The sequence below is a fragment of the Oncorhynchus clarkii genome, chromosome 28, assembly GCF_045791955.1.
Source record: "Oncorhynchus clarkii lewisi isolate Uvic-CL-2024 chromosome 28, UVic_Ocla_1.0, whole genome shotgun sequence".
Lineage (NCBI taxonomy): Eukaryota > Metazoa > Chordata > Actinopteri > Salmoniformes > Salmonidae > Oncorhynchus > Oncorhynchus clarkii.
The window spans coordinates 23,693,479-23,709,614 of NC_092174.1; the positions used below are offsets into that span (position 1 = coordinate 23,693,479).

The window sequence follows — 16,136 nt, forward strand, 5'->3', positions numbered from 1 at the left end:
CAAGGTCTTAAATTATGGTTTTTCTGAAACTGCTGCCACTGTTGTGAAATAAGACAGCCATCTGCAGTACCTTGCTGCTATGTAGTGAGTGAGTGACTGCAATCAATCGCGTATTGCTTCAATGCCCATGCTTGAATGATTGCATCTAGAAATGGATTTCCATACATTTTAGGGGAATAAATAAGTGGATCTATATTTGATTTAACTGTGTCTGCATGAGGGCGGACCTTTAAAAAATATGTTATGTTGATAAAAAAATATCCTATCTGGACAGGAGGGGATTTGAATTGTATTTACACAAACTGCTTACCACAATTAAATGATTGTTTTTAAACAGTTAATAATGCTCTTTCTTCTTTTTGAGCATTATGTTCACATATGTAGGCTACATTATTAAGACATTCGACATTATCACGGGCACGGTGGGGCAATTTTAAACCACACCCTACGCTTGCTATTATGATGGCAGAGATTGCATCCGGGTTATCTTTGAGCGCATGCGTATTAGTGCGGAAGATCAACCTCCTCCAAATGGCTTGGTAAACACATATTGGTGGCCAAAAAGCAGTGATCCAATTTCTCAAAAAAATCGTTCTCCCACTGGGGCAGAATCATCTCAGGTGGTTAGGCTCGGGAGACTTCACCACACCTGTAGCAGCAGGTACAATAGGCTTAATCATCCTCACTCTCGTCAGGTTCGATTACTGAGCATTCACTAGCAACCGACTCCATTTTGAGGTTATCAGGGGAGCATGTAGCCTAACCATTCCTAGGCATTAACGTTAGTTTATTCATAATAAGTACAGGTTTGTAGCCCAGTCAGAAACCCCAACTATTTCAACAATGTATTTTTTAAAATCCGATTTAAACCTTATGCCGGCTCCTAACCTTAAGACCAAAAGGCTACGTTTTGTTTTCAGAATATTTTTGTTACGATATAGCCAATCTCGATTTTGTGGCTGTGACAACCAAAAACTTTACTTGGCGCCACTTTTCCTGTTCGCGTGCATCAAGAGTCCGCGTCATCCTTCCTAATCCCATCCGGGTTATAATCTTTTTCGCATTTACACGAAGTCGACGTCAGCTTTCGAGTTAGAACATACGTGTCTAAGTATTCCGGTAAGTGAACTAGAATTGCCCTATCAGATTAATTTACGGATGTATTTTTGTTCTGTTAATAGTGTTATTTTAAAGTTGCATCAAGTCGCGCATTGTAATATCTTTACCTTGTATTATGAAGAACAGTCGTTACAGTGTTATGTAACTTTCATTTGCAGAGTAGCACTATCAGCTACAATGTAACACGAGTATTACATTGTCTTCACGAAATGTTAAACATTATTACAAATCAATGTTTTGAAACATTTACCCAAGCCTGAAGTATAGGGGACTGGAGGGTTACACTGGTGTAGTAGGCTAACGTTACCTAAAACACATTTTTATAAGCTTATACTGTATTATATGTATATAGGATGCTAAGTAAACGTTAATTTATACATTTTATTTATTGTTCCCCCCCAGTAGGACAAAAACCTTTTCAACATGGACCAGGTAATGCAATTTGTGGAGCCCAGTCGGCAGTTTGTGAAGGACTCGATAAGGCTTGTGAAGAGGTGTACCAAGCCAGACAGAAAAGGTAATCTATCCTATATCATAGATATCCTTATAATGAATTGACTGTTGTGAAGGGCTGATATCAAACACTGTACCCTTGTACAGGAAATTAAATGTACTTACCTTTGAGGGATTCTCACAAGCCTCTCTCTCTAGCATGCTGTGGTATAGATGCATTGAACTGAATGGGCATATATTTCTCTGTATTATAGATCATTATCACTCTTTCTGCTTTATTAATCAGTTGACTGTTCAAATTCATATGTTGTTTACAATAACAATATTGTACATTTTATTGTATTTATTTTATGATTTGTTAGCCTCTGATTGACCTAACTTTGCAATGTAGCAGCTATCTGAATTTGGCCATGGGAAATCGGATTAAACTTTGTTCTTTCTAATTTCAGAATTCTCAAAGATTGCCATGGCCACAGCGATAGGTTTTGCTATCATGGGCTTCATTGGTTTCTTCGTCAAACTCATCCACATCCCAATCAACAACATCATTGTGTAAGTATTAATCGATAATAGCCTATTATTACTGTTAATCAACCACTGCACAATGATGATAGATGGCAGTGTTCCTCAATGGAGATTGCTTTTTATATGAATGACTTTGCAATTAATTCATATAATTTTGTCTTGCAGTGGTGGTTGAATATCTCCCCTGGCTGATTAACTACCTGCAACTGGACATGGGATTAAAGTGTTAACATTTTTTGTATATTATAATTATCTTCAGTTCATATTTGTTTGCTTTGTAAATAAATTTGGATTAATAAGAGATCAAATCTCATGTGTTTATTTCCTCTAAATCACAGAAAATATTAACTTCGATCTAGGGCGTTGGCATTGGGCATATTGTTTTGATTAACACATTATTTGTTACATTTCCTGTAAGGAATGACTGATACTGTCTTCCATGATCTGATTCTGAATGGACTGATTAAATAAAGTTCATTATCTCCTGTTTTCCATTTAATCTCCATGTTATTCAGGCTCAGTTTGTTTTGCACAATTTCATATCATAGTCAGATAAGATAAGCTTGCAGAGCTTCTGCTGCACTTAACCTTTCTCCATTTACTATGTTCACTTGTGTAGACCTTGTTCCCTTATAAGGCTAGCAGAAAACATGACCTTTCTCTGTACAGTGCAGAATCTTGAGAATCAGTGAGTATCTCTAGGGAATTCTAAAGGAGTATTATGTGAACCTGTGTGTTCCACATTCTATGGCTTGGATTTTCCTCCCATTTTACTGCTATAAATAATGCAACACACATGAGGAAAACAAGTAGAGCTTTAAATTTATAGGCAGAAGGAAATTAATTTGTAACGTGGTGGGAAAAGGTTCAAAGCCCAGTGTGTGAAAATATATATATTTTTATTTTACCAGAAGGGAAACCTGTATGGATTACATTTTGAAGAGGTGAGTAAAATCGTAAGCTTCATGTTATGAAAATCATCTCCAAGTATGAATCGTTGATTCTGAGGTTGCATTGTCTTTCACATCGCCATAGGGTGGGGTTTCAGAGCAACGGTGTGGAAAATACCAATATAAAATATCCCCATCAAATAAATTTCCATTAGAATTCTTTTCAGATTAGGTCATACAAGTGGTTGACAGGCACAGGGAAGAGACGATCACACTTCAAAGATTAACATTCATCCATTCACTACCACAGGTGTATTTTACATATTAGGTTTGCTCCAGTGAGACAGACAGAACTACATCCGGCACTTTTAATTTCCTAACATTTGAACACAAAGGACTTCTCTAGTCATATAGTATATAATTTTAATGATAAGTTTAATGATCTGATGAGGTAAAAAAAGTCAAAATTGAGTAGGCTAGTGTAGTTTTCTTTAAAGTGTGTGCATCCACTGTTTGACTAAATTACTCATGGATAATGGATGAAAACCTGAGGCAAAAACAAATCAAACATTACAATTTGAAATGTCCTGCACATTAGTGATTATTCTATGGCACTGGAAGAAGTACAAGACGAGACTATTATTCCTAACACCTTAATAGTATTCATCTCTTTGTATATAGACTAGGCCCATAGCTGTGGCCTGCAGACTACAACGCAGTAGATGTTGTTAGTTATGTGCTATCTATACATGTTTATGTCGTTTCAGTAGTAGGCTATATTAAAAATAATTCCTTGAAATAGCACATTGGTAATGGAAATAACTGAGTGCCAACGACTCAACATAATCATTCCGAGTAGCCTATAATTCAGAGATACAGTTGAAGTTGGAAGTTTACGTACACCGTAGCCAAATACATTTAAACTCAGTTTTTCATAATTCCTGACATTTAATCCTAGTAAAAAAATCCATGTCTTAGGTCAGTTAGGATCACCACTTTATTTTAAGAATGTGAAATGTCAGAATAATAGTAGAGAGAATTATTTATTTCAACATTTATTTATTTCATCACATTCCCATACACTCAATTAGTATTTGGTTGCATCACCTTTAAATTGTTTAACTTGTGTCAAATGTTTTAGGTAGCCTTCCACAAGCTTCCCGCAATAATATGGTGGAATTTTGGCCCATTCCTCCTGACAGAGCTGGACATATCGTTTTTTGTTTCATTTTCACCCTTTTTCTCCCCAATTCCATACAATTGTTAGTAGCTACTACTAATACCTTGACTTTGTTGTCCTTAAGCCATTTTGCCACAACTTTGGAAGTATGCTTTGTCCACCCATTTGCTTTAACTTCCTGATGTTGCTTCAATATATCCACATGAAAAAAATATATATATCGTTTTTTGTTTCATTTTCACCCTTTTTCTCCCCAATTCCATACAATTGTTAGTAGCTACTATCTTGTCTCACCACTACAACTCCCGTACGGGCTCGGGAGAGACGAAGGTTTTCCATGAGTCCTCCGAAACACAACCCAACCAAGCCGCACTGCTTCTTAACACATGTGCATCCAACCCGGAATCCAGCAGCACCAATGTGTCACAGGAAACACTGTGCACTTTGCCCGGCCCGCCACAGGAGTCGCTGCTGGCTGCAACAGAGCCTGGGCTCGAACCCAGAGTCTCTGGTGGCACAGCTAGTACTGCGATACAGCGCCTTAGACCACTGCGCCACCCGGGAGGCCCTTGATGCCATCTATTTTGTGAAGTGCACCAGTCCCTCCTACAGCAAAGCACCCCCACAACATGATGCTGCCACCCCTGTGCATCACGGTTGGGATGGTGTTTTTCGTCTTGCAAGCCTCCCCCTTTTTCCTCCAAACATAACGATGGTCATTATGGCCAAACAGTTCTATCATTTGTTTCATCAAACCAGAGGACATTTCTCCAAAAAGTACGATCTTTGTCCCCATGTGCAGTTGCAAACCGTAGTCTGGCTTTTTTATGGCTGTTTTGGAGAAGTGGCATCTTCCTTGCTGAGCGGCCTTTCAGGTTACAGTGCCTTGCGAAAGTATTCGGCCCCCTTGAACTTTGCGACCTTTTGCCACATTTCAGGCTTCAAACATAAAGATATAAAACTGTATTTTTTTGTGAAGAATCAACAACAAGTGGGACACAATCATGAAGTGGAATGACATTTATTGGATATTTCAAACTTTTTTAACAAATCAAAAACTGAAAAATTGGGCGTGCAAAATTATTCAGCCCCCTTAAGTTAATACTTTGTAGCGCCACCTTTTGCTGCGATTACAGCTGTAAGTCGCTTGGGGTATGTCTCTATCAGTTTTGCACATCGAGAGACTGACATTTTTTCCCATTCCTCCTTGCAAAACAGCTCGAGCTCAGTGAGGTTGGATGGAGAGCATTTGTGAACAGCAGTTTTCAGTTCTTTCCACAGATTCTCGATTGGATTCAGGTCTGGACTTTGACTTGGCCATTCTAACACCTGGATATGTTTATTTTTGAACCATTCCATTGTAGATTTTGCTTTATGTTTTGGATCATTGTCTTGTTGGAAGGCAAATCTCCGTCCCAGTCTCAGGTCTTTTGCAGACTCCATCAAGTTTTCTTCCAGAATGGTCCTGTATTTGGCTCCATCCATCTTCCCATCAATTTTAACCATCTTCCCTGTCCCTGCTGAAGAAAAGCAGGCCCAAACCATGATGCTGCCACCACCATGTTTGACAGTGGGGATGGTGTGTTCAGCTGTGTTGCTTTTACTCCAAACATAACGTTTTGCATTGTTGCCAAAAAGTTCAATTTTGGTTTCATCTGACCAGAGCACCTTTTTCCACATGTTTGGTGTGTCTCCCAGGTGGATTGTGGCAAACTTTAAACAACACTTTTTATGGATATCTTTAAGAAACAGCTTTCTTCTTGCCACTCTTCCATAAAGGCCAGATTTGTGCAATATACGACTGATTGTTGTCCTATGGACAGAGTCTCCCACCTCAGCTGTAGATCTCTGCAGTTCATCCAGAGTGATCATGGGCCTCTTGGCTGCATCTCTGATCAGTCTTCTCCTTGTATGAGCTGAAAGTTTAGAGGGACGGCCAGGTCTTGGTAGATTTGCAGTGGTCTGATACTCCTTCCATTTCAATATTATTGCTTGCACAGTGCTCCTTGGGATGTTTAAAGCTTGGGAAATCTTTTTGTATCCAAATCCGGCTTTAAACTTCTTCACAACAGTATCTCGGACCTGCCTGGTGTGTTCCTTGTTCTTCATGATGCTCTCTGCGCTTTTAACGGACCTCTGAGACTATCACAGTGCAGGTGCATTTATACGGAGACTTGATTACACACAGGTGGATTGTATTTATCATCATTAGTCATTTAGGTCAACATTGGATCATTCAACATTAGATCCTCACTGAACTTCTGGAGAGAGTTTGCTGCACTGAAAGTAAAGGGGCTGAATAATTTTGCACGCCCAATTATTCAGTTTTTGATTTGTTAAAAAAGTTTGAAATGTCCAATAAATGTCGTTCCACTTCATGATTGTGTCCCACTTGTTGTTGATTCTTCACAAAAAAATACAGTTTTATATCTTTATGTTTGAAGCCTGAAATGTGGCAAAAGGTCGCAAAGTTCAAGGGGGCCGAATTCTTTTGCAAGGCACTGTATATCGATATAGGACTTGTTTTACTGTGGATATAGATACTTTTGTACCTGTTTCCTCCAGCATCTCCACAAGGTCCTTTGCTGTTGTTCTGGGATTTTTTTGCACTTTTCGCACCAAAGTACGTTCATCTCTAGGAGACAGAATGCGTCTCCTTTCTGAGCGGTATAACGGCTGCATGGTCCCATGGTGTTTAGACTTGCGTACTATTGTTTGTACAGATGAACATGGTATCCTCAAGCATTTGGAGATTGCTCCCAAGGATGAACCAGACTTCTGGAGGTCTACACTTTTTTTTCTGAGGTCTTGGCTGATTTCTTTTGATTTTCCCATGAAATACATAAACAGGTGTACACCTCCAATTGACTCAAATTATGTCAATTAGCCTATCAGAAGCTTCTAAAGCCATGACATAATTTTCTGGAATTTAGTGTATGTAAACTTCTGACCCGCTGGAATTGTGATACAGTGAATTATAAGTGAAATAATCTGTCTTTAAGCAATTGTTGGAAAAATGACTTGTGTCATGCACAAAGTAGATGTCCTAACAGACTTGCCAAAACTATAGTTTGTTAACAAGACATTTGTGGAGTGGTTGAAAAACGAGTTTTAATGACTCCAACCTAAGTGTATGTAAACTTCCGACTTCAACTGTAGCTGTGTTGTTATGGAAAGGAAGAGCGTGATATATAGGAATAAGGTAATTCAAGGAGTTTAAATCACTACTCTACTGGAGTTATCTTAACCCTCAACAGAGTGATACACTTTCTGGAGTTAGTGTTGATAACTGGAGTTGATTGGGACTGACTACTTTTAAGGCCAGGCATCACAGGCTAAGATTACATTTTTGCATCTACTATCACATTTTTAGATTTTTTTTGTGTTTTGATCCATTAATCTTAGTACTGTCGTGGCCAAAAGTTTTGAGAATGACACAAATATTCATTTCCACAAAGTTTGCTGCTTCAGTGTCTTTAGATATTTTTGTCAGATGTTACTATGGAATACTGAAGGATAATTACAAGCATTTCACAAGTGTCAAAGGCTTTTATTGACAATTATTTGAAGTTGATGCAAAGAGTCAATATTTGCAGTGTTGACCCTTCTTTTTCAAGACCTCTGCAATCCGCCCTGGCATGCTGTCAATTAACTTCTGGGCCACATCCTGACTGATGGCAGCCCATTAAGGCATAATCAATGCTTGGAGTTTGTCAGAATTTGTGGGGTTTTGTTTGTTCACCCGCCTCTTGAGGTTTGACCAAAGGTTCTCAATGGGATTAAGGTCTGGGGAGTTTCCTGGCCATGGACCCAAAATATCAATGTTTTGTTCCCCGAGCCACTTAGTTATCACTTTTGCCTTATGGCAAGGTGTTCCATCATGCTGGAAAAGGCATTGTTCACCACCAAACTGTTCCTGGATGATTGGGAGAAGTTGCTCTCGGAGGATGTGTTGGTACCATTCTTTATTCATGGCTGTGTTCTTAGGCAAAATTGTGAGTGAGCCCACTCCCTTGGCTGAGAAGCAACCCCACACATGGCTGGTCTCAGGACGCTTTACTGTTGGCATGACACAGGACTGATGGTAGCGCTCACTTGTTCTCCCCGGACAAGCTTTTTTTCCGGATGCCCCAAACAATTGGAAAGGGGATTCATCAGAGAAAATGACTTTATCCCAGTCCTCAGCAGTCCAATCCCTGTACCCTTTGCAGAATATCAGTCTATCCCTGATGTTTTTCCTGGAGAGAAGTGGCTTCTTTGATGCCCTTCTTGACACCAGGCCATCCTCCAAAAGTCTTCACCTCATTGTGCATGCAGATGTACTCACACCTGCCTGCTGCCATTCCTGAGCAAGCTCTGTACTGGTGGTGCCCCAATCCCGCAGCTGAATCAACTTTAGGAGACGGTCCTGGCGCTTGCTGGACTTTCTTGTGGGCCCTGTAGCCTTCTTCACAACAATTGAACCGCTCTCCTTGAAGTTCTTGATGATCAGATAAATGGTTGATTTAGGTGCAATCTTACTGGCAGCAATATCCTTGCCTGTGAAGCCCTTTTTGTTCAAAGCAATGATGATGACATGTGTTTCCTTGCAGGTAACCATGTTTAACAGAGGAAGAACAATCATTCCAAGCACCACCCTCCTTTTGAAGCTTCCAGTCTGTTATTCGAACTCAATCAGCATGACAGAGTGCACTCCAGCCTTGTCCTCATCAACACTCACACCTGTGTTAACGAGAGATCACTGACATGATGTCAGCTGGTCCATTTGTTGGCTGGGCTGAAATGCAGTGGAAATATTTTTCTGGGATTCAGGTCATTTGCATGATAAAGAGGGTCTTTGAGGGGGCGGCAGGGTAGCCTAGTGGTTAGAGCGTTGGACTAGTAACCGGAAGGTTGCAAGTTCAAACCCCCAAGCTGACAAGGTACAAATCTGTCATTCTGAACAGGCAGTTAACCCACTGTTCCTAGGCCATCATTGAAAATAAGAATTTGTTCTTAACTGACTTGCCTAGTTAAATAAAGGTTTAAAAATGTTTTAAAAAATTGCAATTCATCTGATCACTCTTCATAACATTCTGGAGTATATGCAAATTGCCATCATACAAACTGAGGCAGCAGACTTAGTGAAAATTAAAATTTGTGTCATTCTCAAAACTTTTGGCCACGACTGTATTTTCAACAAAAAAGTCAGTTGATAAAGGTATATTTTCATTAATTTATTATACTACATACAGTGGGGCAAAAAAGTATTTAGTCAGCCACCAATTGTGCAAGTTCTCCCACTTAAAAAGATGAGAGTGGCCTGTAATTTTCATCATAGGTACACTTCAAGTACGACAGACAAAATTATGGAAAAAATCCAGAAAATCACATTGTAGGATTTTTAATGAATTTATTTGCAAATTATTGTGGAAAATAAGTATTTGGTCAATAACAAAAGTTTATCTCAATACCCTTTGTTGGCAATGACAGAGGTCAAACGTTTTCTGTAAGTCTTCACAAGGTTTTCACACACTGTTGCTGGTATTTTGGCCCATTCCTCCATGCAGATCTCCTCTAGAGCAGTGATGTTTTGGGGCTGTTGCTGGGCAACACGGACTTTCAACTCCCTCCAAAGATTTTCTATGGGGTTGAGATCTGGAGACTGGCTAGGCCACTCCAGGACCTTGAAATGCTTCTAACCCTAACCCTAACCCGGGCCTTCGTTGCCCGGGCGATGTGTTTGGGATCATTGTCATGCTGAAAGACCCAGCCACTTTTCATCTTCAATGCCCTTGCTGATGGAAGGAGGTTTTCACTCAAAATCTCACGATACATGGCCCCATTCAATCTTTCCTTTACACGGATCAGTCGTCCTGGTCCCTTTGCAGAAAAACAGCCCCAAAGCATGATGTTTCCACCCCCATGCTTCACAGTAGGTATGGTGTTTTTTGGATGCAACTCAGCATTCTTTGTCCTCCAAACACGGCGAGTTGAGTTTTTACCAAAAAGTTATATTTTGGTTTCATCTGACCATATGACATTCTCCCAATCTTCTTCCGGATCATCCAAATGCTCTCTAGCAAACTTCAGACAGGCCTGGATATGTACTGGCTTAAGCAGGGGGACACGTCTGGCACTGCAGGATTTGAGTCCCTGGTGACGTAGTGTGTTACTGATGGTAGGCTTTGTTACTTTGGTCCCAGCTCTCTGCAGGTCATTCACTAGGTCCTTTGACAGCTCTTTGGTCTTGGCCATAGTGGAGTTTGGAGTGTGACTGTTTGAGGTTGTGGACAGGTGTCTTTTATAATAACAAGTTCAAACAGCTTCCATCAATACAGGTAATGAATGAGTGGAGGACAGAGGAGCCTCTTAAAGAAGAAGTTACAGGTCTGTGAGAGCCAGAAATCTTGCTTGTTTGTAGGTGACCAAATACTTATTTTCCACCATAATTTGCAAATAAATTCATTAAAAATCCTACAATGTGATTTTCTGGATTTTTTTCTTCTCATTTTGTCTGTCATAGTTGAAGTGTACCTATGATGAAAATGACAGGCCTCTCTCATCTTTTTAAGTGTGAGAACTTGCACAATTGGTGGCTGACTAAATACTTTTTTGCCCCACTGTTTGTCATGAATTGTAAGCACTTTTAAACATCCATCCGTAATTTCTAAGCTAACTTCATTGAATCACGCATCAAGTAAAGGCCCATTTCATAGAGAATGTTACAAACAGGACTATATGTAGTAACATACTTTGAAGAGATGGTGATTGTGTCGAAATTACTGTTTGATAGTCTAAATTCCGTTTACTTGTCTTTAACTGACATTTCCAGAAAGTCTGACTTTTTCTCATCGTCAGAAGCATCAGCATACACCATGTTGTGGGGTTATCCTTAGACATATTCTCCAGATTTATACGTAGGGAATTGTTGATAAGAAATCCACCTCAAATGCATTTTGCACACTTTTTTTTGCGATTTACAGATAGAAATATGAAAAGGTCTTTATCCACAATCTACAAAATGTCCAGTCCTGGAGTGTCTTAACAAAATGAAACAAAAATATTTAGGCAGACTTCATCCATCGTCCAGATAAATGTATTCAGACCCAAAATACTTATTCCACATTTTGTTGTCTCACCCATCTACACACAATACCCCATAATGAAAGTGGAAGCATGTTTTATTTTTTTGCACATTTATTGAAAATGAAATACAAAAAAAATCAAATTTACATAAGTATTCACACCTCTGAGGCAATACTTTGTTGAATCACCTTTGGCAGCGATTACAGCTTTGTGTCGTCTTGGGTCTGTCTGTCTATCAACTTTGCACATCTGGATTTGTGGATTTTCTCCCATTATTCCTTGCAGATTTTCTCCAGCTCTGTTAAGTTAGATGGGGAGCAGTGGTGAACAGCAATCTTCAGGTCTTTCCACAGATTTTCAATGTGATTCAAGTCTAGGCTTTGACTGGGTCACTCAAGGACTTTCACATTATTGTTCTGAAGCCATTCAAGCATCGCTTTGGCTGAATGCTTTGGGTCAATGTCCTGTTGGAACGTAAATCTTCGCCCCAGTCTGTCGTTTTGAACTCTGAAGCAGGTTCTCATCAATAATTTGAATGTATTTGGCTCCATTCAATCTTTCCTCCATCCTTCCCAGTCTCCCAGTCCCTGCTGCTGAAAAGCATCCCCATAGCATGCTTCACGGGAACAATGGTGTAAAACTGTTTTTTTCCCCCAGACATAGTGCTTTGCATTCAGGCCAAAGAGTAAAATCTTTGTCTCATCAGACCGCAGAATCTTTTGCCTTATGCTCTGTCTTTCAAGTGCCTTTTTGCGAAGGCGTGATGTCATGTGCCTCTTTTTCTCAGAAGTGCCATCCATCTGGCCACTCTCCTATAAAGCACATATTTGTGAAGTGCTGTGGAGACTGTTGTCCTGGCAGGCTCTCCCATCTCAGCCAAGGAACTCTGTAGTTATGCCAGAATGGTCAATGGGTTCTTGGTCACCTCCCTGACCAAGTTCCTTCTTGCCTGGTTGCTCAGTTTGGTCTGACGGCCAGCTTTAGGCAGAGTCTGGTTAGTTCCGTATTTCTTCAATTTTCCAATGACCACTAATCTCTTGGAAACTTTCAACACTACAAATTGTTTTATACCCTTCCCCAAATATATGCCTCATCATAATTCTATCTTGGAGTTATAAAAACAATTCCTTGGACTTCATGGTATAGTTTCTGCTCTGACAACTGTAGGACCTTATAAAACAGGTGTGTTCTTTCTAAATCATGTCCAAATAATTGAATTGGCCACAGGTGGACTCCAAACAAGTTGTAGTGACATTTCAAGGATGATCAAAGGAAGTTGGATGCACCTGAGCTCAATTTGGAGTATCATAGCAAAGGGGTGTGAATACTTACATTACAGGTCAAAGTTTTAGAACACCTATTCAAGGGTTTTTCTTTATTTTTAGTATTTTCTACATTGTAGAATGATAGTGAAGACATCAAAACTATGAAATAACACATATGGAATCATGTAGTAACCAAAAAATTGTTAAATAAATCAAAATATATTTCATATTTGAGATTCTTCAAAGTAGCCACCCTTTGCCTTGATTACAGCTTTGCATACTCTTGGCATTCTTTCAACCAGCTTCAGCTGGAATGCTTTTCCAACAGTCTTGAAGGAGTTCCCACATATACTGAGCATTTGTTGGCTGCTTTTACTCCACTCTGCGGGCCAACTCATCCCAAACCATCTCAATTAGTTTGAGGTCAGGGGATTGTGGCGGCCAGGTCTTCTGATGCAGCACTCCATCACTCTCCTTCTTGGTAAAATAGTCCTTACACAGCCTGGAGGTGTGTTGGGTCATTGTCCTGTTGAAAAATAAATAATAGTCTCACTAAGCCCAAACCAGATGGGATGGTGTATCTCTGCAGAATGCTGTGGTGGCCATGCTGGTTAAGTTTGTCTTGAATTCTAAATAAATCACAGACAGTGTCACCAGCAAAACACCTCCTCCTCCATGCTTTACAGTGGGACATACATATGCAGGGATCATCTGTTCACCCACACCACGTCTCACAAAAACAGGGCAGTTGGACCCAAAAATCTCCCATTTGGACTCCAAATTTCCACCAGTCTAATGTCCATTGCTCGTGTTTCTTGGCCCAAGCAAGTCTCTTCTTATTATTGGTGTCCTTTAGTGTTGGGTTCGATTCTAGGCTGTATCACAACCGGCCGTGATTGGGAGTCCCATAGGGCGGCGCACAATTGGCCCAGCGTCATCTGGGTTAGGGTTTGGCCGGGGTAGGACGTCATTGTAAATAAGAATTTGTTCTGAAATGACTTGCCTAGTTAAATAAAGGTTAAATATATATATATATTTAAATGGATAGGACTACAGATTGGTTTCCACTAGTTACCACAGCCACAAAGTCAAAATGGACTATAGTAAATATTGATGATAACTATTTTATTTTTGGTCTTAATTTAAGATGAGGATTAGGCATAAAGTTAGAATTGTGGTTAGGTTTAGAATCACATTTTAAGAAAAGACATTTAGAAATAGGCAGGTTTATTCTTTTTTCAACTCTTCAATCTCTGTCAAGTTGGTTGTTGATAATGGCTTAAATGCCATTTTCAAGTCTTGCCATAGATTTTCATGCCAATTTAAGCAAAACTGTAACTTGGCCAATCAAGAACATTCAATGTCGTCTTGGTAAGCATCTCAAGTGTATATTTGGCCTTGTCTTTTAGGTTATTGTCCTGCTGAAAAGTGAATTTGTCTCCCAGTGTCTGTTGGAAACCAGGGTTTCCTCTAGGGTTTTGCCTGCGTTTACCTCTATTCCGATTATTTTTACCTCCCCCCAAAACTTCCTAGTCCTTGCCGATGACGATCATATCCATAACATGATGCAGCCACCACCATGCTTGAACATATGTAGTGTGGTACTCAGTGATGTGTTGGATTGGATTTTCCCTAAACATAATGCTTTGTATTGAGGACAAAAAGTGAATTTCTTTGCCACATTTTTTGCAGTATTTTGGAATATTCTTTATTCTGTACAAGCTTCCTTCTTTTCACACTGTAATTGATGTTATTATTGTGGAGTAACAACAATGTTGTTGATCTATCCTCGGATTTTCTCCTTACAGCCATTGAATTCTTAACTGTTTTAAAATCAGGCAATGGCAATGTAACCCCCAATATAGTGTTGTTTGACTCCAGAGGAGTTGAATTAACTCTTGCAATTATATTGTGAGTAAACATTACTCTAAATAATTAACTCTAGAATAGGCCTACTGATCAACACTTCAAAAAGTTAAAGAAGTAACAATTAATTTTCATTTAATACTGTACAGAGTGAAACGTAATGATGCAACACTAAATGTAGCATATACAGCTCTGAAAATATAACTGTATGCTTAACTCTTTTAGACTTGGACCAAATGTTATATGTGGCAGAGTAAAATGTTCTCCGCCTTAATTTTATTTCACCGACGCGTGTCCCCTTGTGTATGTTTGGTGGACCGTACCATCACCGAAATAAAGGGGAACAACAAGACAATTTCCAATTCAGTACCTGAACAGCGGCGACTCTGTTTGCCCGGTCATAATTAGCAAGCGAGTATTCCTCAATGCAGTTAGAGCTAATGGGGCAGTGCACTGAAAAAACATGGTTCGTGAGGATATTCTTTGAAAAAGAGGACCGTTTTTGTCAAGTGTTTAGTTTTGCTGGGTGACACTAGAGGTAGCGAATAATGCGCACCAGCGTGTAAGCGAGCCATTGCTTGGTAGCAGACACTTTCTATATAGCTAATAAAGCCCTATCTGGATAGCTGTCTTCAGCTTGCTTCCGCCTAAAGAGGCGGGTTACTATACGAAGCATCCATAGGCAACGGAAAACAACAACTTGACACAATTTTCTTTGTTTCAAGGTCTAATTGAAGATGCTTCCTGGACCGGAGCTAACATTACTGCTCTGGATCTTCAGTTGCATCAGCAGCCTCAGCTCAGCATCTTCAACATCCAGTGAGTAGGCTAACACACACTATATGTCCTAGGCTTCGTTGCTTTGTGTCCGTCTTGTGCAGGACAAGGACCAGGGCATTCATTGCAGGCTGAGTGTTATGCGTCAAAGTGTTTAACACTTCGGCATCAGACCTGCTTGGAACACATGGCAGTAGAAGAGTACCGGTGTTTTCAGTGCTTATATCGGTGTTTTCAGTGTTTATCGTCTGTTATTGTATTTATTTATTGGGATGGGGCTATGCTGCTTATTAGGCTACATTTGACCTGACTCCTTGTGTCGTTCGTAGATCCAATAGATGATTCTGAATGGCAGGCTACAGTATAGGCTACGTTTGGTCTGTGTCAAAATAATCTTCCCCTTGATACATGTTTCTGCAGTTGTTTCTGGAGATGCGGTTTTTATTACAGTGTACTGCAATATAGTTTATTTTTACTGAAGGCACATTTAAGTCTCCAAAAAGTTGATTTAAAAATGATATTTTAACGGTATAGATCAGAACACATACTGTCGTTTTATTCTGTGATAAGTCATGAGTTAATTAAGCCTAATATTTAACGTGCATACATACATATGAAGGATAGCTATCGTAACAGCGTGTGTTTTAGGAAGTTATTTTTGCGTGCTTTACTCTTTATTTCTAAACTAGTCTAAGCCAATATAGCAGGCATAAAATAAACTGGATTGACACAGCTGTATTGATGGCTGGGTGAGAGTGCTGGTCCCATGTGACATTAACTTTAAATGGAACTGTTAAACATTAAGATCTTTACAAGCAAAGTCATTATTTAACCAATATATCTATACTGAATAAAAATATAAATGCAACATGTAAAGTGTTGGTCCCATGTTTCATGAGCTGAAATAACGTGTTTCTCTCAATTTGTTTAAATTCCTGTTAGCAAGCATTTCTTAATTGCCAAGATAATCCATCCACCTGACAGGTGTGGCAT

General features: G+C 39.6%; 2 protein-coding genes across 3 annotated transcripts in view; both read left to right on the top strand.

Annotated features, from left to right (window-relative positions):
• The first annotated feature begins 528 nt into the window (after positions 1-528).
• The window catches only part of LOC139386844 (contactin-associated protein-like 2), an 87,367-nt gene continuing 71,759 nt past the window's right edge, over positions 529-16,136 (top strand). The window contains exons 1-2 of the mRNA XM_071132695.1: positions 529-661; positions 15,092-15,185. Coding sequence (XP_070988796.1) covers positions 15,104-15,185 — 82 coding nt within the window. The 5' untranslated portion in view covers positions 529-661; positions 15,092-15,103. The remainder of the gene's footprint in view (positions 662-15,091; positions 15,186-16,136) is intronic.
• LOC139386843 (protein transport protein Sec61 subunit gamma-like) lies at positions 652-2,398 on the top strand. Of its 2 annotated transcripts, none has more exons than XM_071132692.1 (4): positions 652-1,119; positions 1,522-1,636; positions 2,022-2,124; positions 2,263-2,398. In XM_071132692.1, exons 2-4 carry the CDS (start codon positions 1,543-1,545, stop codon positions 2,270-2,272), a joined length of 207 nt encoding a protein of 68 aa, XP_070988793.1. In that variant the 5' UTR covers positions 652-1,119; positions 1,522-1,542; the 3' UTR covers positions 2,273-2,398. The 2 variants fall into 2 exon arrangements, with proteins under 2 accessions (XP_070988793.1, XP_070988794.1); XM_071132693.1 differs by having other exon boundaries at positions 924-1,119; positions 1,525-1,636.